The sequence below is a fragment of the Cynocephalus volans genome, chromosome 5, assembly GCF_027409185.1.
Source record: "Cynocephalus volans isolate mCynVol1 chromosome 5, mCynVol1.pri, whole genome shotgun sequence".
In the NCBI taxonomy this organism is placed as follows: Eukaryota; Metazoa; Chordata; class Mammalia; order Dermoptera; family Cynocephalidae; genus Cynocephalus; species Cynocephalus volans.
Window position 1 is genome coordinate 130,208,741 of NC_084464.1, and position 24,469 is coordinate 130,233,209.

The 24,469-nt window shown below is 35.7% G+C and overlaps 1 protein-coding gene across 1 annotated transcript in view; it reads left to right on the top strand.

Annotated features, from left to right (window-relative positions):
- The window catches only part of LAMA2 (laminin subunit alpha 2), a 547,521-nt gene that overhangs the window by 473,289 nt on the left and 49,763 nt on the right, over window positions 1-24,469 (top strand). Inside the window, exons 42-49 of the mRNA XM_063098359.1 lie at window positions 619-735; window positions 2,205-2,387; window positions 3,978-3,983; window positions 6,790-6,944; window positions 13,488-13,631; window positions 14,667-14,800; window positions 16,733-16,892; window positions 20,485-20,609. Coding sequence (XP_062954429.1) covers window positions 619-735; window positions 2,205-2,387; window positions 3,978-3,983; window positions 6,790-6,944; window positions 13,488-13,631; window positions 14,667-14,800; window positions 16,733-16,892; window positions 20,485-20,609 — 1,024 coding nt within the window. The remainder of the gene's footprint in view (window positions 1-618; window positions 736-2,204; window positions 2,388-3,977; window positions 3,984-6,789; window positions 6,945-13,487; window positions 13,632-14,666; window positions 14,801-16,732; window positions 16,893-20,484; window positions 20,610-24,469) is intronic.

Genomic DNA, 24,469 nt, shown 5'->3' on the forward strand with positions numbered 1-24,469 from the left:
TTAAAAAGACAAATTGCGATTGACAGAGAAGAAAATCCAATTACTTGAAAGCATATTTTGAGGGATTATAATTCAAAATGATAATATATTAGGACTGAAATGGATATGTTGATGTTTTCGAACCAGGCTTTGCTGAAATATTTTATGTTCTGTTTTTCCGCGATGTGATATCTTTGGCTTGGAACTTAAAAGCAGACACCTTAAACAATAATATGTACTTATACTAGTATGATCTGTAGTATAACAGTGGTAATACCTGTAGTATAACAGTGATTTAATCAGTCTGCTTATAAAACCCAGACCTTATATGAAATGGAGAAGACTGTTAATTAATATGTTTATAATTTATATGAAAAATAAAATGAAATAATTAATAAATAATAATTAGTATGTTGGGTGCTCTTTCTGACATCCCCAACACTAATAGTTGAGAATCTTCCATCTGTCCTTTCCCTGTGCTGTTCTTCCCAGTTGAAGGCCAAAAAAGGCAAGAATTGTTCTCCAGCTGCCAGTGGACTGCACAACTCCTCCTATTAAAATAACCCAAAATTGCACATCCAAGTATAAACTCAGAGATTATTAAAATTGCTTTGTCCTTTTCTTGTTTTCTGTTCATAGAAAATGATGATCGTCTGAATGGCTTGACAACCAGGTTAGGAAATGCTGATGTTAGAAATGGGGATCTCCTGAGAGCTTTGAATGACACTTTGGGAAAGTTATCAGCCATTCCAAATGGTAAGAATTCAGGACACTGCAAACCGTGCCCGTTGACCTGAATTTTTGAAGAATGTTGTTAACTTTTATGATTTTTTTCTTGCGTTACACTTGTGCTGTTGTCAGGAAATTAGATACTGGTTTTCTTACTTAGGAATTCTTCCTTGCCAGAATGACAAACTGAACCACACTTTACATTGTGGTATTTCTTATCCTTTATTGCCTTTAGCTGGCATCCATAGGAATATGTTACAGAAAGGAGAATACAGACATCTTATTATTACATTGGCCTCCGTATTTCAGCCCAAGAGATCTTGTATCAGTGGGAAAGAATAAAATTACAAAGACAATGTTCTCTAAAACATTGATGCATTACCAAAAAGTTGCAGTTTATTACCATACCTACAGCAATAGGTGAGATCCGACTGCCATTCCATATAATTCTCTTGGCAGAGTTCAGTTCCTTAGATATTACAACTTTCGAAAACTTTAAAGCTCAAACTATGTTCGTAATATCTTCCTACCTAGTTATAACTACTTGAAATTATTGCTTGGTATTAGTTCCTGAAAGCACTATTATTTTAGGGATACTATTTTTATATTTTTGATAACATAATATTATAATAACAAAGGTGGCAAACATTAACTGACTCAATGTGTTTATGTTAAGTGTATGCAATCCTTGTACTAATCTTACAAGGTGGGGAGCATCATTATCCCCACTTTACAAGTGAGAAACTGAGACACAGAATACTGAAGGCCATTGTTAAAAGTGGCATATATGAAATCTGAACACCACAGTTTTACTTCAGAGCCTGTGGTCTTAACCACTAACCTCCACTCTCAAGTAGGCATCTGTATGTACGACATATGTTCTATATACAAATTATGATCAGGAAATAAATTCATACATTTATACAGCACAGGAAATACTAAAAATCTGAATGTTTTTTACTTTCTTAACATTAAAAAACCTGAGTAACTTCAGATTTTCATGTCTCTTTTGAGTAGTAAGCACGTAGAAAATTTCCAATGCTGAAAACAGATATAAATACATAAACACAGAGTCTAACATACTTGAAAAAGTCTCTCTGTTCTAAAATTGAAATACATTCATTTCCCCATTTCTGGAAATGAAGATTAGATCTCAAGCCTAGTTTTGATGAAGCTATATGTCTCCTGTGGATGAATTTCTCTCTTTAATGTGTTCAGCAGCAAATCACAATCTGCCCTTACACAATGAGCATTTAGAATAATCACGTTGCCATTTTAAGGGCTAATCAGATATTCATAGCAAAGGTCCCTGAGAAAATTAATTTAGCTAAAAAATTTGCTTCATTTGCTGCAATTGAATGAGACAAAGTTCAGCCTTTTCCCTTTGCAAATGTGTCCCTGAGGTCAGCGAGCCGCAGCCTCACGTTGACAAGCACAGATGAAGCCACTTACTCCAGACCCTTTGTTTTGTTTCTCATACCCTCTTCTGCTGACAGACACAGTCGCTAAACTGCAAGCTGTTAAGGACAAAGCCAGACAAGCCAACGACACAGCAAAGGATGTACTGGCGCGAATTAAAGACCTCCACCAGAACCTTGACGGCCTGAAGAAAAATTACAATGAACTGGCAGACAGCGTAGCCAAAACGAATGCAGTGGTAAAAGATCCTTCCAAGAACAGTAAGATCTCCTTTTTCACTGTGACGATCTCATTTATTTCTATAAAAGTAGCCTAGTCTCATCAATGTTAGAGCTGGAAAGGACCCCCCCCCAGTGGTGTTTTCTGCCCTTCTCAGTTCATAGACTGGGCTCAGGAATCAAGTGCCCTGCAGATATGAACTAGAATGCGGGTTTCCCGGCTCTGCCCCAGTGCTTTTCCATCTATGTTTTGTCTGATCAAGAGATAAGGAATTCTCAAAGTCTCCATGATATTTGGTATAGGGATGCCACACGCCTTTTAATTTGCAAGTGTAATTGAAAATACAGATGTACTTGGGAAATTATATCCTCAGAATTGGTGAAGTTTTACGGAACGTAGAGGTTAAGGAGCACACTCATTAGCAGACCTTTTAGGACAGAATATGAAAATGGTATCAACTTGAAATGCATTAAAATTTGAAAATCTTGATAATTTATTATTTAGATTTCAGTTATTTAACATTTCCAGGAAATAAAGTAGCATTTATCTAGTTTATAAAGACGATTTCTTCACGTATTTTATATATTGCATGAAATTATATCAACTTAAGGTTTTACTGAGAAAATATGGTAGAACTTAATATAATAATAATTTATATCATCAGTTATATATAGTCAATAAACATTAGCGTTTTTAATGTATTTTTTCCCTTTCTATCAAGATAAGAAGTTATGTTGGTGTATGGTTTCACCAATGGAGATGCTTGAGTTTGGGTACTTTTTGCTTTTAAGAGACTAGCCCTCTTTATATACCAACATTTTCACTGGGGCTCAAAATATTTGTAGAGTGCAATAACAAAAACACTGTTTTTGACATTATATACTATACAATTCAGATGCCATCTGACTGCAGAGTAGAGCCTGATTTCAGTACCCTAACCTCATGTTAGCTTGATTCCTTCTTCATGAGCAAGGAAGCATGCAAGTACATGTAACGTGCACTTCAGAGCTAGAGAGAAGAAAGATTTACTCCTGACCAATCTCTTCAAGGAGGAAAAAGGAGGGACATGGACGTTTTAATTTTTTCTTTTTTTTAATGTAAGCCCTGAGATAGCTTCTGCCATAGTTCAAAGATTCCATATGAATAATTTCTGATGTATCCCATATCACAATATTCCTCCCCAAAAATGAGTGAAAATAAGTTTTTAAGTAAATATTACTATCTATTTTACTTATTTTATAATTTAATTTATTATTTCATTCTATTTTAGATTAATTCTCGACTGATAGTGGCTTTTTCATAATATTATCTCTAATGTTTTTAATCCTATCTTCCATTAAGAGAAATAGTTAATTATCTGTAAATATTAATTAAATTGGTTGTTTTCTATCTCTTGAGAACATTATAAAAAAGCTTTTAAAAATATGATCATGGCCTGCTAAACGACATATTTTTTTGTGCTTTTATTTGATAACATTTGTTTGACTTAAAGGAGGGTTCATTTGTAATTAATACCTGTTGTAAAAGTATTATTTTTTTGATAGTCGATACTTTATAATATCTATAGAAAATAGTTCATTATTAATTTTCTAATTTCTTTTTGTTTTGCTTTCATATGAAATTACCTGCAGAAATCAGTATGTATACATTTATTTGCATACCTTTTGGTAACTTTTATGCTTCATTGCCTATTGAAAAATGCTTCAGCTTTGCATGTTACCATGTTTTGGCATTGCTTTAAACATTGCATAGCTGTCTTTCCACTGTCATGGTATTAAGGCTACATATACAAAAGAATATTCCTTTATAAAAAAAAAAAAAAAAGTATGTGGATGTATTTGATATAAAATGCTTTTAATAGTGTTATGAAAAATTAGTAAAATATCTATATGATACCCACATAAAAGTGGAAAACTGAATTCCTCCACAGATGGATCTAAATTACCATGCTTCTGATAACACAAATTCAGCCAATGAAGCTCAAATGACTTCTTTGCAATAGGATTGAAAAAGATTAGGTCTATGTTGTGGTTTTTCCACCCTGAAGCCCACTTTTCCTCCTCCTTCTAAGTAATTATCCTCAACTTGCAGAGAATTAAATTTGGAAAAACACATGATAAAATTAGGTTTTAACAAATGAGCAACTACTGGGATACAAGAATATTCTCTCTTATATATCCCATAGGTTAAATTCAAGGTCAAAAATAAAACTGCAAAATATCTAGAAAAATAATAATAATAAAATTCAACATATCAAAATCTGAATAATATGACCAAGGAAAATGAGAAAATGAGAGCAATTACATTTGAAACAAACATTGAAATATACAATTTTAGGCACTCAACTCAGTGAATTAGAAAAAATAAAATTAACCTACAGAAAGAGAAAGATGATAAAAAGTAACAAGTTAGAAGACAGAAAACGATAGACCTGATAAATCCAAAAGGTGAACCCTTAGGAATATAAAGTTTAAAATTAAATTATTGGCAGGTATAATCAAGAAAAATAAAGCACAAATAGGCAGAGTTCTGAAGGAGATATAAGTAGATAAGGGAGGAAATGTAACAGATAAGAGAGTACTTGACAAAACTGTATGCTGATAAATTTTAAAGCCTAAAAACTCTAGGTAGTTTTCTACAAAAATATTAACTTTTCAAAATCTATCTTCAGAAGTGATTTAAAAATCTATACAGGACTTGCCAGTCAGCTCACTTGGGAGAGCATGGTGCTGGCAATGCCAGCGTGTGGGTTCAGATTCCCATACCGGCCGGCTGCTTAAAAAAAAAGCAAAAGATCGAAAAAAACAAAAAAGCAAAAAAACTCCACTTTGAATTCCAAAAATCTACGTGGTCAAATAATTATGGAAGAAAGTGAGAAAGTTTTTAAAAACTACTGTTCAAGAAAGCATCAGTCCCAATATCACAGAGGATTCCTTTTTCAAACCTTCAAAACGATAATTTTTATATGATACAAACTGCTCCAGAAGATAGAGAAAAAAAGGGGGGTGGGGTGGGAAGTGGAACCTCCGGCTTCCATTTTGAAGCATTTGATAAAAACTTCAGTGAGCTTAGAAGAAAAGGATCTATTATTTGTCTAAACCTAAGGAGTCTTTGCTTATTTTTCTTTTTCTCATGAATCTAAATCTAAATAATTTTTTCTCAATTACACAGTAATTTGTAGAATATCAGAATAATATTGGAGAATTAAAGGAAGGGGGAAAATGGACAAATGGTTAATTAAAAGAGTACAAAATGTTCTGTTATCAATGCAATTCTATAACAAGGGCTTTGACCCAGATAACCTGCAATTCAGGAAGAAAATACTTAGTTCTTAATCTAGTAGCTCTATTAATTAAAGTTAATGATAGACTTAGTTCTTTTTTAAACATCACTAACAGTATAACTTATTTTTTTGAGCATGACTAAAAAAAACCTACTTCAAAACCTAGCTTAAAAATAATAATAATTTACTTCCTTTTGAGCACATCTGATTCACTCCTGAGGATTAGTTCTGAGTGGTCCAGTGTCAGGCAGAGAGCAGATCATTCAGAGTCTAACAGGATATGTAGCCTTGGACTTTAAGCAGTTTCACTTTTTCATCAGGGTCATAATGACAGAATGCTGAACAATACATACTCTACCAGACAATAAATGATATAGTTTGGATAAGACTATCAGCATCCCAGAGACAGAATAATTGGTTTTCCATGTGTCATATTCCCACGTTGAAAAGCACATTCTGAAAGTCTATGGATCAGTGATAACCTTCAACTATTTAGGGTTTAAACCTTTGACATTGTCACTATTCAACCTTTTTTTTTTAACTTAGAAAAAATGGCAGTTTAATATGGTTCAACCTAATATAGACACAGGATACTCAACTATTCTTCAGAATGAAATTGAACTGCAGCATGAAAGATTTAATTAAAGTATAACATAGGTCTTCGGTTCACCATCAAAATCTTCTTCAGAAGATATTTTGATAGCGTCTCTCTTTAAGACATGAAAAGAAAGACAGTGAGAAAAAGAAAGAAAACCAATTTTGTGCAAGAATCCTCATTTAAATACAGTTCTGGCTTGGGCGAACTAGGTGACATTTTAAAGATGCTTTCATTCTTTGCTTCTATAACCAAAGTTCTATTCTATAAAGGTTAACTTTTTGGCTGAAGCTAGAAATTAGGCATTGAATTGAGGTCATCGTGTTCTCCACCTTTAATGCTAATTTCACCCTAATCGAAAGCCAGCGTATTGGCCCTCTTTTTCTAACATCTCCTCTGGCCTGCTTAAGTCTCAACTAAAACATTCACATTTGCCTTCAGACACTTTGCTTCAGCAGTCGTGGCCTGGCTGTGTCACGTGGATAAGATGAAACTGTTCAGTTAAGAATACTGCTATTCTCATTTCTGTGTGTGCATGTGTGTGTGCTAATTTTGTTCGATGCAGTTGCAGATGCAGATGCCACTGTGAAAAATCTAGAACAAGAAGCTGATCGGCTGATAGATAAACTAAAACCCATTAAGGAACTTGAGGATAACCTGAAGAAAAACATCTCTGAGATAAAGGAACTGATAAACCAAGCCCGGAAACAAGCTAATTCCGTAAGCTCTTTTTATTTTCAGTATCAAAAACTGATTGTAATTGTTGGCAATATTCCCAGAGGGAATGTCTTCTTCCAGTGTACCCTATTGAATATTCTTTTCCTTTAAAATGAAGGTATTTGAGGCAGGATGGAGTGGGGGAGGTTAGATTTTTTTCTTTCATAAATTTCAAAAGCCATTTCATGAGAATGGTAATCACCACATATCGTTTTAGAATTAGATATTCTGGCATATGTTGTTATTGTTTGGATAGAGTGATACAAATAGCAACAATAGAAACTGTGTTATTGTATATTTTAAAGGCATAGATGAGAGTGCCTTGCTCTTGATAAAAGCAAAAAAGGTCAACTAGTGAAGCTGTGGCAGGAATGAATGAACAAGGTTATATGAAGTAATAACAAAGAGAAATAATTATTTTGTATGTATTCTTTTGTCTGAGTAAAAGCAACACCAAAAATTACTTTGCTTACAATTTCTACAATTTTCTTTTTATTTTGGAGTAAGAATAGTAAATATCTGACTTGTCTCAAAATTTTTCTCTTTATTTACCCAATTAGAAGACCACTAGGATAGATGCAGAACTTTCTAGAATGTAGCATGTTAATGAACCAGGACAAAGTTGTTAAGTGCCAATGTAAAACTTTAGCCTAACTAAAAAATAAAAATAAAAAGACAGTTTTCATGTTGTGAGGTTTAAACTCAAGCCTTTTTAGATACTTAAATCCTCCATCTCAAAAATTTCATTTTTTGAACAACTTTGGAGCTAGAATGATCAAAAAAGCCCTTTCTTAATCTATCAGTTTACTGTATTTTCTTAGTAGTAGCCAAAAATACGATGCTTGAGTGACAATATATCCTTTTGTCTCCTTATACATATCTAATACCTCTAAACAAGGCCAAGAGAATAAGTTCAAGGTGAACCTTGAAAAGGAATTCATGACTGACTGAAGGAAAACTTAGAAAATGACAAAAACATTAGTAAAAGCAATGTTACTTAAAATCAGAGTAAAAGAAGCAGTGATAGACTCTGAGAAGACATACATTCAGCTGTAATATGAAAGCCATGTAGTATTGTTGACAGGTAATCATTATATACATAAAGCACAAGGTAAAAAGGAATCAGATGTTACTCCAAGGTTTGGAGTTTTATCTAAGATTTAGCGAACATAGAAAAAGCATCTCCAATGTTCAATGCTAGTTGCTGTGAGGTACACAAAGATGAATGTGGCAGTTCTTCCACACACAAAGTTTATAATGTAGCAGAAGAAATCATACATGCACACAAACAACTCTAAGATAATACAGAATTGTTCCACATTACATGAGCCATAGGAAGTGCTATAAAAGTTCTAGAAAGAATGATCATCTTTAATAGGGCCAGAAGATTTCTCAAAGGGAAGGAATTGAGGCAGGCCTTGAAATGGGATAGAGCTGGGTAGTGGGGGGCAGGGATGGTGGTAAGCTGAGGGTGGTGGCCGAGGGAGTGGCTTGAGCCAAGGCAGAGAGAGAAGGAAGTTTCAGGGTCAGATCATGAAAAAGCAGTCCAGTTTCCATAGAGTGATAAATGAACATTAAACTGGAAAGGTCAGTGGAGGCCAGGTTATAGAGTTTAGATGTACTGTCCCCACCAAAACTCATATGGAAATCTGATCCCCAATGTGGCAGTGTTGGGAGCTGTTTGAGTCGTGCGGACAGCAACCTCATGAATTGATTAATGCTCTCCCTGGGGGTTGGGGGAGTGAGTGAGTTCTCGCTGTATTAGTTCCCGTGAGAGCTGGTTGTTTAAAGGACCCTGGCACCTCCTCTCTCTCTCTTGCTTCCTCTTTCCATGTGATCTGCTTGTACCCGCCAGCTGCTGCTACTCTCTGCCATGAGTAGAAGCAGACTTAGGCCCATGCCAGATGCAGCTGTCCTCGAATCATAAGCCAAATAAACCTCTGTTCTTTATGAATTACCTAGTCTCAGGTATTCTGTTATAGCAACACAAAATGGACTAGGACACCAGGCCTTGTCAGGCCTTATGTGATAAGTTAAGCAGTTTTGTTTAGCAAGCACTGCACTTGAGATAAACCTCACTGGTGAGGGTAAGTTGTTTTTGAGCATGAATCATAGTATAAGAAGATCTATGCTTTTTGAATATGAGGTAGTCTGGAAGTAGTTTGTGAGGTAGATGAGGGAAACTAGAAAGAAGGACCCAAGTCTAGCTGTGGCAGTAGAGAGAGGAAGAGATTGTTAACCTGGAAGAAGCAAATATTCTCTTGTGAATGTCACATTTTAGCCACATTTTATGACTTAGTCATCAAGTGGGGAAATCTGGACATTTTGATTATTTCCTCATTGTAAAGAAATCTAAAAATATGCACATGTATTCATCAGTTGTGAGTGTTTTCCCCTTTCCCCACAAAAAGAAAAAATTCTCACATGTAAGTATATAAAACATGTCACAAAGAACAAAATGAAAGAAAGGTATAAAAATAATGCTAGAAAAAATAACAACTGTCCATGACTTTCAAGGAAATTCTCAATAACTTTCAGAAATGGAAATTACAATGAAATGCTGTATTTTTTGTGAAATCTTAGAAATATGCAAGCAGCCAATTTTTTTTTTCAAATGAGTCGTGTACTAACTGAAGATTACATTTTCTGATTTGTAAATATATTTGTGACCTGGCATGAGTGTCTGCGTGTGACCCTAACCCATACTTAATATGACCAAAAATTACAGACATTTATTTTAAAGTAAATTTTTTTTAGTTTGTTGATTCTGGACTTGAGTGGCGATATTTTTTTTAAATGAGTGACCTAGTTACTGGATGAAAAATGGAGTGAAAATTCAATAGATGTGATAATGGGATACTCAGCAGTCTTTAATAGAGTTCATGATTATTAACTGATTAATAATATTGTATCAGAAATACCTTAGAAATACCTAACACTTAGCGATTTTTGTTTAGAAGTCTTACTAAGGATTCACATTAGAAACAACAATAGAGCTAAACAGCCTAAGAAGATATTTGCGTTTTACAAATTTCTCCCCTCTTAGAAGAGGGCTACATCCTAGAGAGTTCTTCTAGAGAAATTTATAGCTATTGTGTTTTGATTTATCTGTTTTCAATTGGTTAAAAGAAATAGCTATAACTGTAAATCAAAACACAAAATATTTAAAGGGAGAGATTAGTAGTGATGGACTGGTCGTCAACAGTTTGGGCTGTCTGAATTTTTCAGATACTGAGGGTATATTCAAAACCATAAACCAGAAAACAGAAAATCCAAGAGGGTTCTCTACATAAATGTCTAAGAGTTAAGCAATAGGTTACTGTCTTAGTCCATTTTGTGCTGCTATAACAGAATACCACAGACTGGGTAATTTATAAATAACAGAAATTTATTCTCACAGTTCTGGAGTCTGGGAAGCCCAAATCAAGGTGCTGGCAGGTTTGGGCTTGGGTTCTCCGCTTTCAAGGTGGCTCTTTGAATGCTGTGTCCTCTGGAGGGAAGGAATGTTGTGTCCTCACATGGCAGAAGAGCAGGAGAGAGAAAACCCACTCCTGCAAGCCCTTTTTATAGCGGCATTAATCCATTCATGAAGGCAAAGCCTCATGACCTAAACACCTCTCAAATGGCCCCACCTCTCAACACTGTTGCACTGAGAATTAACCAACACATGAATTTAGTGGAACACATTAAAACCACAGCAGTTATTTTACAGATTAAGATTAATTGTTAGACATACTGGATGTAACATCGCTTTGTTTGGAGAACCATATTTTTAGATATGTAAAGTATGCTGTAAAGCAGATTAATTGTAACCCCTAGTGGCATTAGATACCACTAGTTTTAAAATGGCTACTCTCAGTTTTATATAATCCCATTTGGGTTTTTTTGCTTTTTTTTTTTTTCTTTTTTGCTTGTGCTCTTGGGCGTCTTGTTCATAAAGCCTTTGCCCAGTCCTATGTCCTGAAGTGTTTCCTCTGTGTTTTCTTCTAGGAGTTTTATAGTTTCAGGTCTTAGTTCTAAGACAGTCCGTAAGTTTCTGCCCTCTGTCCGTAAGTTTATACACTCCCTTTTTGCAGGGTCAGTGAGTATGATTGTTTCCATGAAATTCCATGATTGTTTCGCTATATGGCATAGGTGAAGGGATTTTGCAGATGTCATTAAGGTGTTCAATCAATTGATTGTGAGCAAATCAAAATGCAGTTTATTCCCTATGGGCTTGACCTAATCATTTGAAAACTCTCAAGGAGGGAGTAGGCTCTTCCCGAAGAAAAGAGACTCTCCAGCTAGCCTTGAAAAAGAAAACTGATTTCTGCCAACAACAGAATGAACTTGGAAAAGGGCCCCGAGCTCCAGATGAGGACACCAGGGTCAACCGAGAACATGAGTAGAGAATGCTGCTACATCCTGCCTTAGCCCGTGGCTCCCAGAAACAATGAGATAATAAATGTGCGGTTTTGAGCCACTAGGTTTGTGGTAATTTGTTATGCAAGTTACTTTTAGATTGTTTACATATACTCAAAATATAAATATATTCAAAATAAAAAAAGAAAAGACTACTCTCTTACACTTTCCCTACCTGCCTTCTACTCTATTGTCTTTCTATTGCTTTGTTTTATCCTATCTCTGAGCCCTTGAGTAATCCTTTGTACAGCTGTTATTCTATCATGTAGCACCCTTTGCCAGCTCCCATTATACACTGCTTTATGGTATTAACATTGAGAGTAAAAAGTGTACGTTCCCTACTTCAGTTTTTCTGCAGTTCACTTTGATTCACCTACTCTCAGCACTGCATGTAGAAGGGAGATTCCATCATTTGTGGAGCAAAGAGCTAACTTTCTGACTGAAAACCATGCTACCAGGAAGACTATCTCCCTAGGGACACAGAGCACTTTGGGGACCAGAGTTGACCCCTAGACCTGTGCCCCTCAGTTGGCAGGCTGGGCCCCACCCTCGGGGTGAAGGCAAGGACAGAGAAAGCAGTCTAAGCAGTAGGCTTTTGAGATTGTTCTAGCCCCAGGCCACCACACACAGGGCTCCAGAAGTCACCCTTCCCCTGGTGGTGGAGAAAAGGGCCTCTGTTTCTTTCCAGAACAAAGTTTCCTTTGCATGGGGATGCAATTCAGTTAGCAGATCAGGCAAGGCAACGATAGTAGAGAAATACATGACTTATGCAGGGTCTATGGGAGAAGCAACAAATCTGCAGTATCCCCAGAAGTTCTCAAATATATGTGAATTTACCTATTCATCAGAACCAAAAATCCCTCCTTAGCTTTCTCTTTTGAATCCAACCAATTTTGCATCTAGTGCCTTCTCTGTGTAGTCTTCAACACCCATGTAGAGGGGCCACAGTGCTACCTATAGTCACCCCCAAAAGAGACACTTGGAGAAACCACCTTATGTCACCGTGATATGGAGACTGGTTTGGTGGCCTAGGCTATCGTGTTTGGAATCTGCACAGTCCTTCCATGGAGGTAACAATAATGCTAGTTGTTTTACTTCCGGGTGTGGAAACTATATGAGTAGCATAAAATGTTAGAAGAAATGAGAAGATGGAAATTTACTGCTAGTGAGGGCCAAGAGGCTTCCTGAAACCAGACATTTGAACCAGTAGCGAAGAGCTTTACCTCTTCCTCTCTCTCTGCCTCCTACTTTGAGCATTACAATGAGTAAAGTAACAGCTTCTGTCTGAGTCCAAGGAACTACATTGCTATCCTGAAAGTACCTCTTTGATGGTGATTTTGTGCCTGACCCAAAGGAAATTAAATAATCAACTAGTGTTATTTGTGACTGAAGAAAGGCTCTCTAAATGAAAGTAAAAATTGGTATGAACAATATCACTCTATCATATAGGAATTTCTTTCTTAGCAATTTATAGTAATTTTTAAAGTATTTTTTCAAAAGAAAAAGCTGTTAAATACATTAGTAGTGATAGCCATTGGAAATTATTTCCATTTCATTTCCTGGCAACTTAATAAAAAGGTATAATTTATACTGAAATGTATGTTCTGAGTGGAATGATTAAGATTCTTTTTTTGTTAGAATATCTAGAACAAGATCTATTTCACCTTTTTCAGCTGTATGAAAATAGGAGGGTAGATAATTTCCTCTTGAAAACTAAAAAAAAATGGTTTTCTACTTTGAGTGATGCCAAAATCGCTGAAATTTTAGTTTTAAAATTTCATTAAACAATCTAATGATCATTGCATAGCTTCACATAGAATCACCTTTTGAAAATGTTTTCATATTCATAAAGGAGAATGGCATGAAGGTAATCATTTGTTAGTTGCATGCTTCAAAAAATAGTAGTGTGCTAACAAGACATGGAACTGTGAAAAGCTCCTTGTCAAAATGCTAGTGGAAAACTACTCTGCTGGGCCCTCGTTTGTGAGTATAATGGTGTCTGCGTATGGGCATTTAATGACACTATTTGATGATGGAAAGATAACTTCAAAGAAGAGAGGATGATGGCTTTGGGGTCGTTTGGGAGCTACTTCAAACTTTCCGAGAGGTTCAGTCTCGGTTCTTTGTACCTTGTTTTTCTTGAAGATCAAAGTATCTGTATCTTCCGGAGGTGACTGCATTCGAACATACAAGCCGGAAATCAAGAAAGGAAGCTACAATAATATTATTGTCAATGTAAAGACAGCTGTTGCTGACAACCTCCTTTTTTATCTTGGAAGTGCCAAATTTGTAAGTCTAATATTCAGCTTTTCTTCAGCTACTGTGTCTGTGTAGAGTTGGAGGTTAATCCTGGTATTGGGGAAAATGTATAGAATTCAACAACATGGCCCCAAAATTATCTAATGTAGCCTTTCAGATTTGAAAACCTCAGAATCTTACCTCACAAAGTTCTGAAGTGTCAAATTAAATTAGAAGATATATGAAAAGAAGAAAACTCTTTACAGTACTTAGGCATATTTACTTTCATTTGTCAGTATGCCAGCATTTATTTTGAATTATATTTTCAGATCCAGCTATTAAAGAAGAATGTCTAACAGAAATAAAGCTTGTTTTTTTGTTTTTACTCTTCTCAAACCAAGAAATTACAGTGAACTTTCATGTTAATGAAATGACAATGCCCAATTGTGCACTAATTTCTGATCAGTGAAAACTCTTCTAACTCATGTTGAATTTATGACTCAAACTGAAATAACATAAGTTGTATCTACGAAAGATCAGCCATAGAGTTCTCGTTCCTTCCATGTGAGTTATTTGATTTTGTGTGCATGGGGATCTTCCAAAATGAATAAGACTTTTTAATAGACCAGTCACAGCCTAAGTCAATATTTACCATTCAGGTAAGGAGTTCTGGGTCACTTTGGGTGAAAAAGGCAAAGCTGCCCCCTCAATAATGTCAGTGTCCTTGGTGAAAACAATAATGAATTCTGAATGCAAATATTGGCTTTTAGGCTTTTATCTCTACCACAAGTATCAGAGTGAAAAAAGACTTTTGTCTCAAAATTAGACCTAACTAGAATGGGTAAAATTAACACATATGCTTTAGCAGTATGGGCCTTTTTTCTTTTTTTTTTGCTTTAAAGATACAATAATCTAATATCCTTTTAAGCATACATAATAAATCATATCATTTGAGAAGTTTTATCATGAGCCTTCTAATTATTTCACATATCTGTAAATGGCACATGTTGAAAAATACTCCACTGGCCTCTTCTCTCAGGGTGCTTTATATCTGGTGTCTATTGTTTTTGTATTTCTCTGAACTAGATTGACTTTCTGGCTATAGAAATGCGTAAAGGCAAAGTAAGCTTCCTCTGGGATGTGGGATCTGGAGTTGGGCGTGTGGAGTATCCAGATTTGACTATTGATGACTCATATTGGTACCGTATTGAAGCATCAAGGCAAGTAACTTAATAAAGATTAAGATAATTAAATCACAAAATTTTGAAGGAGTTTCCCAATTTATAAGAAAAATTCTATTTCTGTTTTAATAAAGTAGCTGTGTATGTATGCATGCACATGTGTATGGATTTTGTATATTACATTTATATGTATAAATGTGTGGGAATAAGTATCTTTATCATACCTGTTAGGAACTGGCCAACCTGCAAAATATTGGCTAGAGTAACCAGCCCATTTCTGACTCCTTCATCTGATGTCTGGTAGGAATTTGGGAATTTAGCTGTTTTCAGTCATCTTATTTCACTGACACTCATTGTTATGAAATTCAAGCCAGAGTAAAAGAGCTGTCATTATTGCCTGTCTTTGGTGTACACATCTCCTCTTTTGGCCTACTTAGCAGCCATGCCTATGGGCATATGCAGTATCAAAATGCTGGTATTAATATGTAATAGGTCAGGTCCACACTACTTAAAATGGGAAGTAATAGAAAATTGATTTAGTCATTTTATCTGTGAAGATTGAATTCAATTATCAACTTCTAGCAGCATATAGATTACTTATAGAATCAGTCCTGTTCTTAATACTTCCCCTCACTTTTTCTTATTTTTCTGATTCTCAACTCCCTACTAACCCAAAGCAGTTAACAGTTGAAAGATATGGTTACAGGCCTAGGACTAGAGATGAAGCTGATCAGACATGGGTAAAGAACACTTGAAGAATTAGTAATTGTTAAATCTAGATGACGGATACATAGAGTTTAATTCTGTTTTTATATGTTTAAATTTTCCATAATAAAAAAATGTAAAAGAAAGCTTAATGAGAAGCAATATCTTTAGTTCCTCTTTAAAATCTTCAGCAAATGTGTGTGTCTGTCTGTGTGTGTGTGTGTGTGTGTGTGTGTGTGTGTGTGTGTGTGTGTGCGCACGCGCACCTGTGAGAGAGAGACAGACAGAATGTGCTTGCATGTGTGGTAGTGTTGGGAGGTTAAGTTCTTTACTGGGTTTAAGGACATTTGCACTCACAAAGTACAGTTTTTCTATCAAAAGAGATACATGCTGTTAAAGAAGATAAACCTTATTTGATGAATTCATTCTTTTGTTAGCATGCATTTCACTTAACACTGCACCCTCAAAGATAAAATGATTACCAAAATGAGACAGCAGGGAGAGAAATGTGACAGTGAAGTTTTGTTGTGACTGCTTGTCTCAGAAGAGAGACCAGATTTTCATATTTAACGATTCATGGGAATCAATCACTTAAAAATAAAATAAAATGATAATAGCTCTCAAAACTATATTAATTGAATTTAAAAGCGACATTCTTCTATACAATTTGTATACATGACTCTGAAGACTGGATATTATACTATATACATTATGATGGTGCTCCAAACAATAAAAGATACACAATTCCAGAAAGACTAATTCAACAAATTTGGGTCCAAGACATTATAAAGAATTTTAGGAGAAATTATGCAGGTTGTAATGCAGAAAGGTGGCTCATTTGGGGTTCACTTGCTGAATTAAATGAGACAAAATGCTAAATGAAGTAATATAAGCTTGTTTAAATTGTATGTGCTGCTAAATAGTAAATTATTATGTAAAGCAATAGAAAAAAGGCTTTCCACTTAACCAATAGCAATTCCATCAGCAAATTACTGCTCTGTCATTTCCTATCAATGGACCCACGCAGAATCTGGATATGTTGCTCACTGGTCCTGGTTGGATCTGACCACCCACGATCAGACTCTGGGTGTTGATTTGGGACTTAATGAATCTGGAATGTTTGAAGCTAAACACCCAGTTATCTCCTAAATTTTTCAAAACAAGTCTCTACATTTTATCCCTTTTAAATCTGAAGTTACCAGAAATGTGATATATATTTCATTTTCTGTATTTTCTTTGCCTTCATTTCTACACATACCCTTGAAGAACGGGGAGAAATGGAACTATTTCTGTGAGAGCCCTGGATGGACCCAAAGCCAGCATTGTGCCCGGTACCTACCATTCAGTGTCTCCTCCAGGGTATACAATTCTAGATGTGGATGCAAATGCAATGCTGTTTGTTGGTGGCTTAACTGGGAAATTAAAGGTAACACATTCTTCCCCTTCCTGTTTATTTCATCTTTATAGACAACTCCTGACATTGGGAGAATTGGGATTACTTTGGGAGAAAGTATGATAAAGCTCTGCAAAAACCCAACCACTTTCTACTTGTGTTTATGACAACATGGGTTGAGTAAGAACTTTCTTCCCTGAATATTCAATCTGGAAACACAATATTTTTAAGCCTATCTGTGGCATCCATTTTTTGATATTCTTGTTTTAGTTGCCTCAAGAGCAAAGTGTTTTTTTTTTTTATGTATACCTCATTTTCTGAATCAATTTACAATTTATATATATGAAGTGCTATAAAGTTCATACTCCCATCTAATTAAAAGATTTACGAATACCTTGGGAAATATCATAGGAGCCATAAGCTTTCAAATCATGATCTGGTTTTAAAAGTTTTCAAGTAGCTCTTCTCCTTATTCTTATAGGGTAATGCACTTAATATTCGTAATTGCTTTGCAACAGGTCCTTGTGCATTTCAGATTGCAAAGTGTCTGCATTTTAAAGAAGCTTGTGTTGATTAAATGGAATTAGGTTTTGGAAAACGACCTGTGGGTGAGATGCAAGAGCACGACCAAATATAATGGATAATCCTGGGCTTGTCAGAATCACCCTGGGATGAGATTAGTCAGAAAATGTGAAAAGCCGGGGTGACCCCAAATTTATGAGAACTCAACCTTCATATAGAGTGAGGTTGTTCTATTTGCATTGTGTACGAGATATGACTCTAAAATATGAGAACAGATTCCACAACTGCACACTAAAATCCTCCTCATTTCTTAGAACTACATGTCAATATATATGGTAGATAATAATATATACTCATATTGCCAACTTTCTCTCCTTTCCAAAAAGACAAATATAGGGGTAGCACACAGTAGTACTGTATTAGTCCATCTGGTGGTGGCAACAGTGACCCAGGGGTCTCACATTGCAAGATGGTGGAAGCAGAGAGAGGAGAGAAAGAGAGAGAGAGAGACTCTCCTCTTCTTTTAAAGCCCCCAGAACCATGCCCCTGACCACCATTATTAACCCATTCACTCCTGCGGGATCCTACAATCCAATCACGTCTTCAAGGCTCCACCTTTCAATTACCATAATAGAATTTCCCACCCTCTTAACAGTCACAGTGGGGGCTAAGTTTCTAATACATAAAACTTGGGGAATACAATTCAAGCTTCTGTGAACTTTGGGGGATGTAATTCAATCCACTACAAGTAAAAAAGCAGTAAATTTTTAAATCAAATCCAAATTGGATTTCCTCCTCTACCTCTTACTAAAATATGACCTTAGGCAAGTCACTTAACCCCTTGGGCTTCAGTTTTCTCAACTAGAAAAGGCCAATAAAAATATCTACCTTGCTTGCATATTGTAGAATGCAATAATAAACTTTTATAATATTTTTGTAACCCTTACTATGTGCTAAGTAATGTTTTATATAATTTATATGAATTAACTTATTTAATTTTTACACCACCACCAAAAGGTATGCTATAAAAAGAAATCATATAACTGGGTAGTTTATAACCAACAAACATTTATTTCTCACAGTTTCAGAAGCTGGGAAGTCTAAAATCAAGGCACTGGCAGATTTAGTCTGGTTAGGGCCCATTCCTCATAGTGGGTGACTTCTTGCTGTGTCCTCACATGGTAGAAGAGGCAAACAAGCTCTCTTGGGTCTCTTTCATAAGGGCACTAATCTCATTCATGAAGGTCCCACCCTTATGATCTAATAGCCCCACCTCCTAACACTATCACCTTACAAGTTAGGATTTCAGTGTATCAATTTTGGGGGACACAGACTTTCAGACCATAGCAAAGTGGATCTAATATCTTCCTCATTTTATAGTTAAGGAGTCTGAGGAAGAGAGAAGTTAAATGTCTTGACCAAGGTCACATCATAATTAGTGGAAGAGCTGGGATTTGAACACAAGTTACCAGGCACAAGAGTCTCTACTCTTAATTACCAGTCTTCACATCCACAATGAATAATGAGATTATGTGTATAAAATATATGACAAATGCCTAAGACATAGTAGTCACACCTTAAATGTTACTGGCACAAAGCACTTTATGTCAGTCTCAGGAAAAAAGAAAACATAGACAAATGATATTAAATAGAAAATCTTAAGAAATCATTTTGGCAAGAGTTTCAAGGCTTCTGCCACACCAGAATATGAACAAAAAAGCTGAAAACAAGTAATTAAATGAAGTTGCTAATGGAAATTCAAATGAGCAGGAAGATATCTCAAGCATAGCTCCCCAGGATGCGAGAAGCAGCAGAAAGCAAGTAGAATCCACAAGTAGGATAACCAACCTCCGGAAAATTAAGAGGCTCCGACTAATGACAGGGACCACTCTGACATAAATGTCAGTGGCTCCTATCATCATTATTTCTACGTGGCTGTGCACCACTTGGTCAGAGCAATAGGATGACATACGTGTTGATGGGATTAACCTAAAATTATAAGTACAAAACTTTAACTATTCAGTTACCATCTTCTTACCATTTGTTCTAAAGCTCAAACATGTTAATCCACTGTTTACCTCCGATAATTCAAATAAATGTGGACTGTCTTTGGCACAGAGTTTCTAAAGTTATAGGCACCAGAATATAGTATTTTTTTGTAATATGTGAATGCCAAAACAAACTGGTTTACATTACATCAAGATTGTCTAGAGTGGACTGGGTCAGTCCCCTCCTTTGTGATTGTGGTATGTATTGAGCTTAAGACCTCTCCCTGTGAGAATGACACCAGGATTGGCATCAACAGGTATTTGTTGAGCCCTTATTAGACACCAGGCCCTGTGCTGTGTATACCAGCAAACACCACCACCATGGTCTCTTCTCCTACAAAGTTGTTTTCATTTTCTTCATTTTGTTGAGCTGCAAATCTGCTTGGCTATGAATGAAAATGAAAAATTTAGAGCAGCATTATTATGGGGTAATTTATATGCATGTTTGTTTTTTTAATCTCTTTTGTGTCATCAGTATGTACCCTTTCTCATGCTCTCGAGAGAGAAATGTTCTTAGTGTACACATGGCCCCGATTTGCCCAAAGAAAATGGTGTAGGAGCATTAACATTTATTAAACCCCTTCTCTGTGCCAGGTACTGAGCTTGGTCCCACAAAGAAATGGTCTAATTTAATTTCCACCATAATCCCATGTTACAGACACAAGAATAGAGTTGTGGAGAAGGTCACCAGCTCACCTAAAGTCAGAAGCTAGGAAAGTGTTTATTTAGTAATGGTGATAAACTTGATAGCAAAAATAACCAGGATCCATTGCTGAAATTCTGAGCTTTTCCCCTTTTGTTCACCCATCCTGAAGTAGCTGTGAGGATATATAAGAGTACTTCAAAAAAATGAAAGAAAAGATAATACAAATCTGTCCATGAACTTTTTGAAGTTCCCTCTTAATACGATTAAAAGATCTATATGTGCAAAACTAAGAATATCAGAAAGAACAGATAATATCTACTCTGGCTTCTGCTGATAATAACTCTCATGGATACACCAAGATTGTCTATGAAATTCTAAATTCTAATCAACACGGTATTTCTTTCTGCAGAAGGCTGATGCTGTACGTGTGATTACGTTCACTGGCTGTATGGGAGAAACATACTTTGACAGCAAACCTATAGGTTTGTGGAATTTCCGAGAAAAAGAAGGTGACTGCAAAGGATGTACTGTCAGGTTAGTGAAGATGAGAAATCTCCCAAGGACTGTTGTTTGCATCACAAAAGCTTTCATTTTATTGTGCAATGTTCTATCGTCATGTGGGTGACGTGGAGCAGGCTTGAAATGATTATGCTCATTTCACTACGCAGCTAGTGAAACTCCAAGTCTCTGTCCCCACTTGTGCAGGCATTTCCAAGGCACTGGGAGGTGCCCTAGCAGTACTTTTACATGGCCATACATTTTTATAAAATTTGCAAAGGTGAGTTATTTTAAGCACAATCAGTTAAGACTACCATCTCTTTCTACTCCAACATCCCTTCGTGTCCAGGGGGTTTTGTGTGTTTGTGGTTATCTTGTAGTCGTAATTTTTTTATCAAAAAATAATTGATTAAATATATTTGTGGGATACAGAATTGAATATCAATACCTGTGTACAATGTGTGATGATCAAATCAGGATAATTAGCATGTTCATCATTACAAAACATAATTATTCCTTGTATCCATTAACCAATTTCTCATAATTTTTTTTTCTTAAACAGATCTCTTCCTAGATTGATTAAGCTTCAGGCCTCACTGAGCATGGATTCACTACACTTATGTTTATAGCAAAATATAGAACACTAGCCTAGGTTTTATCTCCTACAGGATTTTTCAAATTGACACATAGGTTCCTACAAGTGCTTTGAGTGGAAACCCATGGGACTCAAAGATTCTGCTTAAGGGTAGAAAGAGAACAAGGGGCCAAGATAGGCCAGGAGAAAGTGCCATAATACGTGTCATCAATTGTAAGATAGAGGTTGGAAGGAATAAGAATTTGAAAATATTTAACATTCAAGCATGCAAAGCACATATAGAGAATAAATATTTTTATAAAAAAAAGAAATAGAGAATGTAAAACACTTAGCTGGAAGTAGAGGATTTCTCAGCACAAAAATCTTCAAGGTCACTAATCACCTGAGCCCAAAACAATTTTAATTACTATAAATTAAAACTATAAGATATAAATTAAATACCTGTAAGCTTAATGTGACATACATAGCAACTCAAAAACTACTATGTGCTCAGGAGTTTGTATTTTTCATTTCCAATTTAAAGGGCACACTCACATTTTCCAGCACCTAAATCGCCCATAAATGTAACAGAGTAGAGTTCGCATTTCCCTCTAAGTGTCTCTAGAGTTTCATAGAAGAAAGTAACCCCAAAATATTATCTCTCTAAAAGTTTAACTTCCAACTTTCTCTTTCTTTTTGGCACCATAGACTTGTCAACATGACATTGAAGATAGTTTGAAAGCCTGATCCATCCACAGTTTTAGATGGTTTTCTTTGTAGTCTCCAATAAAATCTAATATGGAAGGTTGTCTGTAAAATTCTTTAAATACAACAGAGACAATGAAGTCCACATTTAAATTCTGCTACTCACAAATAAACAACAATTTTTCCCTGAACATATCTTTGGTAAATTTCTTAAGTAGAATTTTCAAAAGCCTATTATCAACAAAACACCTAAAGCATTTAAGCATCCATTCAGCAGTGCATATCATGTCAGAGTGTAACACTGCTAATTATCAGTTCTGCAAAGATCGTGCACTTTCAATGTATAAAGTATTATGCTAATTAATATCATTATGATAGTATTTCTATGTATTTGTAGGGTGTTTTGTAGGTTACAGAGATTCACACTTACAACTTCCTGATACTAGGATAAATACAGTCTAGTCCCAGCCATCAAGAAACTTATCACCAGGAAGGAAGGAAATACAAATACTAAAATAGTCAAAATGCAAGGCATAATTAAAAATTTCTTTAAAAAGGTACACTCAGAATAACTATGATTATCCATACCAGGTTAAGGGTGCCAAGATTGGCATCATGGAGGAGGTGACATTTGAGGTAGGCCTCAACGTGGGGTAAGAGCCCAGTAAGAGGAGATAGCAGGTGGAATGTGGAGAGTATTCTAGTCCCAGAGACCAGTGAGAGCAAAGGTAGGAAGGCTAGAATGCCAGTGTTTTTAGAGAAGAAGTGTGAATTCACTCTTACAGGTCTGGCAAATGGGAGAATGATGTGAGTCAGTGGCGGTGGCCACATAGGTTCGTGCACATTCTCCCAGCATAGTAATGCTTTGCACCACCAAGTGATGGTAGCTGAATGCCACATAAACCAACACAGCTGAAGACACCAAGCTCAAGAGTACTGTGCCCTGTTCTCTGTCACTGTGCCTTTCTACCACATTTCTGTCACTCAACAGTGTCAACCCTTTCTTGTACCCCTTGTCATCAAACTACCTTCACCTTTTCCTTTTAAGGTGAAGTTCTATGATTGCTGAAAGAATCCTGTATTTTAAATTTTTTAACATACCCTTTTGAGCTATATGATAACATTTTGATCAGGATTGTTGTTTTTGTGAGTGTTCTGGTTACGTAGTCGCATAAGTTTTGAGTAATCTGCCCCAACCTATTTTCCTGTAAGCCCTGGTATTTGTAAGTATAGTTTTTACAGAACTCCTGGTATTTGTTTGTTTTTTCTTTCTAGGAAAACATTTATCACATTTAAGAAAAGACCAATCATTCTGGTTAAAGAGCAGAAGTGATATTATGGGGAAGATGTAAAAGATGAGGCTAAAAGAGGTAGAATGGGAAAATTTTATGGAAGACCTTAGCATGTCAGTTTTTAAAATTTGCATTTATTCAGTAGTTGATAAAAGAGGTGTAATCGTTGCTATGCTTTAGAAAAGTAATCTGTCAGGGATTTTAAAAATATGTATCTTATTTTTCTTAAACTTCTGAAAATCACATTGATTAAAATAGAGAAGAGTTGCTACAAGGAAAATGAATTTAGCTGAATATTGAAATGATGATGACATTTTAATACACTAAGCACCAATATACACCTTGTTTTATAGTTAACAAGTTACATGTGGAAGAGCATGTCTGTTCCACAATGGCATAATTAATCTTTACTGATTTGACCAGACAACAAGGTTCAAAAGATAAACTAAAGGCAACTTAAGAAGCTTAGGATTTATTAATTATAAGAGAGCACTCCATGGGAGATTGGTTCCAGAAACCAACCCTCCCCCTCCCCACTCCTGTGGATGCCCAAATTCACAGATGCTTAAGTCCCTTACATAAAATGGCATAACATTTGCATATAACCTATGCACATCCCCCCGTATACTTTGAATCATCTCTAGATTACTTATAATACGTAATACAATGTAAATGCTATGTAAACAGTTGTTATACTGTACTTTTTAAATTTGTATTAATTTGTATTGTTGTATTGTTATTTTTAATTTTTGTATTTTTTGAGCATTTTCAATCCATGGTTGGTTGAAGCTGCAAATTCAAAACCCGCAGATGGGGGTGCTACTGTAGTTACTTTTCTTGGTAAAAGTATTCAGAATAAATAGGAAAACTCTAGTATAATGCTAGGTGTTGAAATATACAATATACCTGGAAGGACTCATTTTTTTCCCATCCCAAAGTCACCAATTCAAAGCCAGACTTACCTTGTTTTGGCTGAGTTAATGAATCAAGCAAAGTAGGCTGATCTACTTCTACTAAACATCTGTATGTTTAGCCACTCTCAGCACAAAACTCTTCCCTGCAAATTTGCCTATTTCTTGAATAGGAGAATCTCCTGTAGTGTTAGAGTTGGAAGGAGCATCAGAAATCATTCAGTAACCTAATGCTTTCATCTTACAGTTGAGAAACTGAGACCTGAAGTGTTAAGTGACTTGTAGTAGAGCCTTAATGAAACTCCACATCAGACTCCAGGGTACCTGTCATTTAATATGCTATTTTTTATATTATATGTTGAGGGAATTAATAGATTAGAGACATAAGGATATCAGAGTATAAATGTCCTAGAG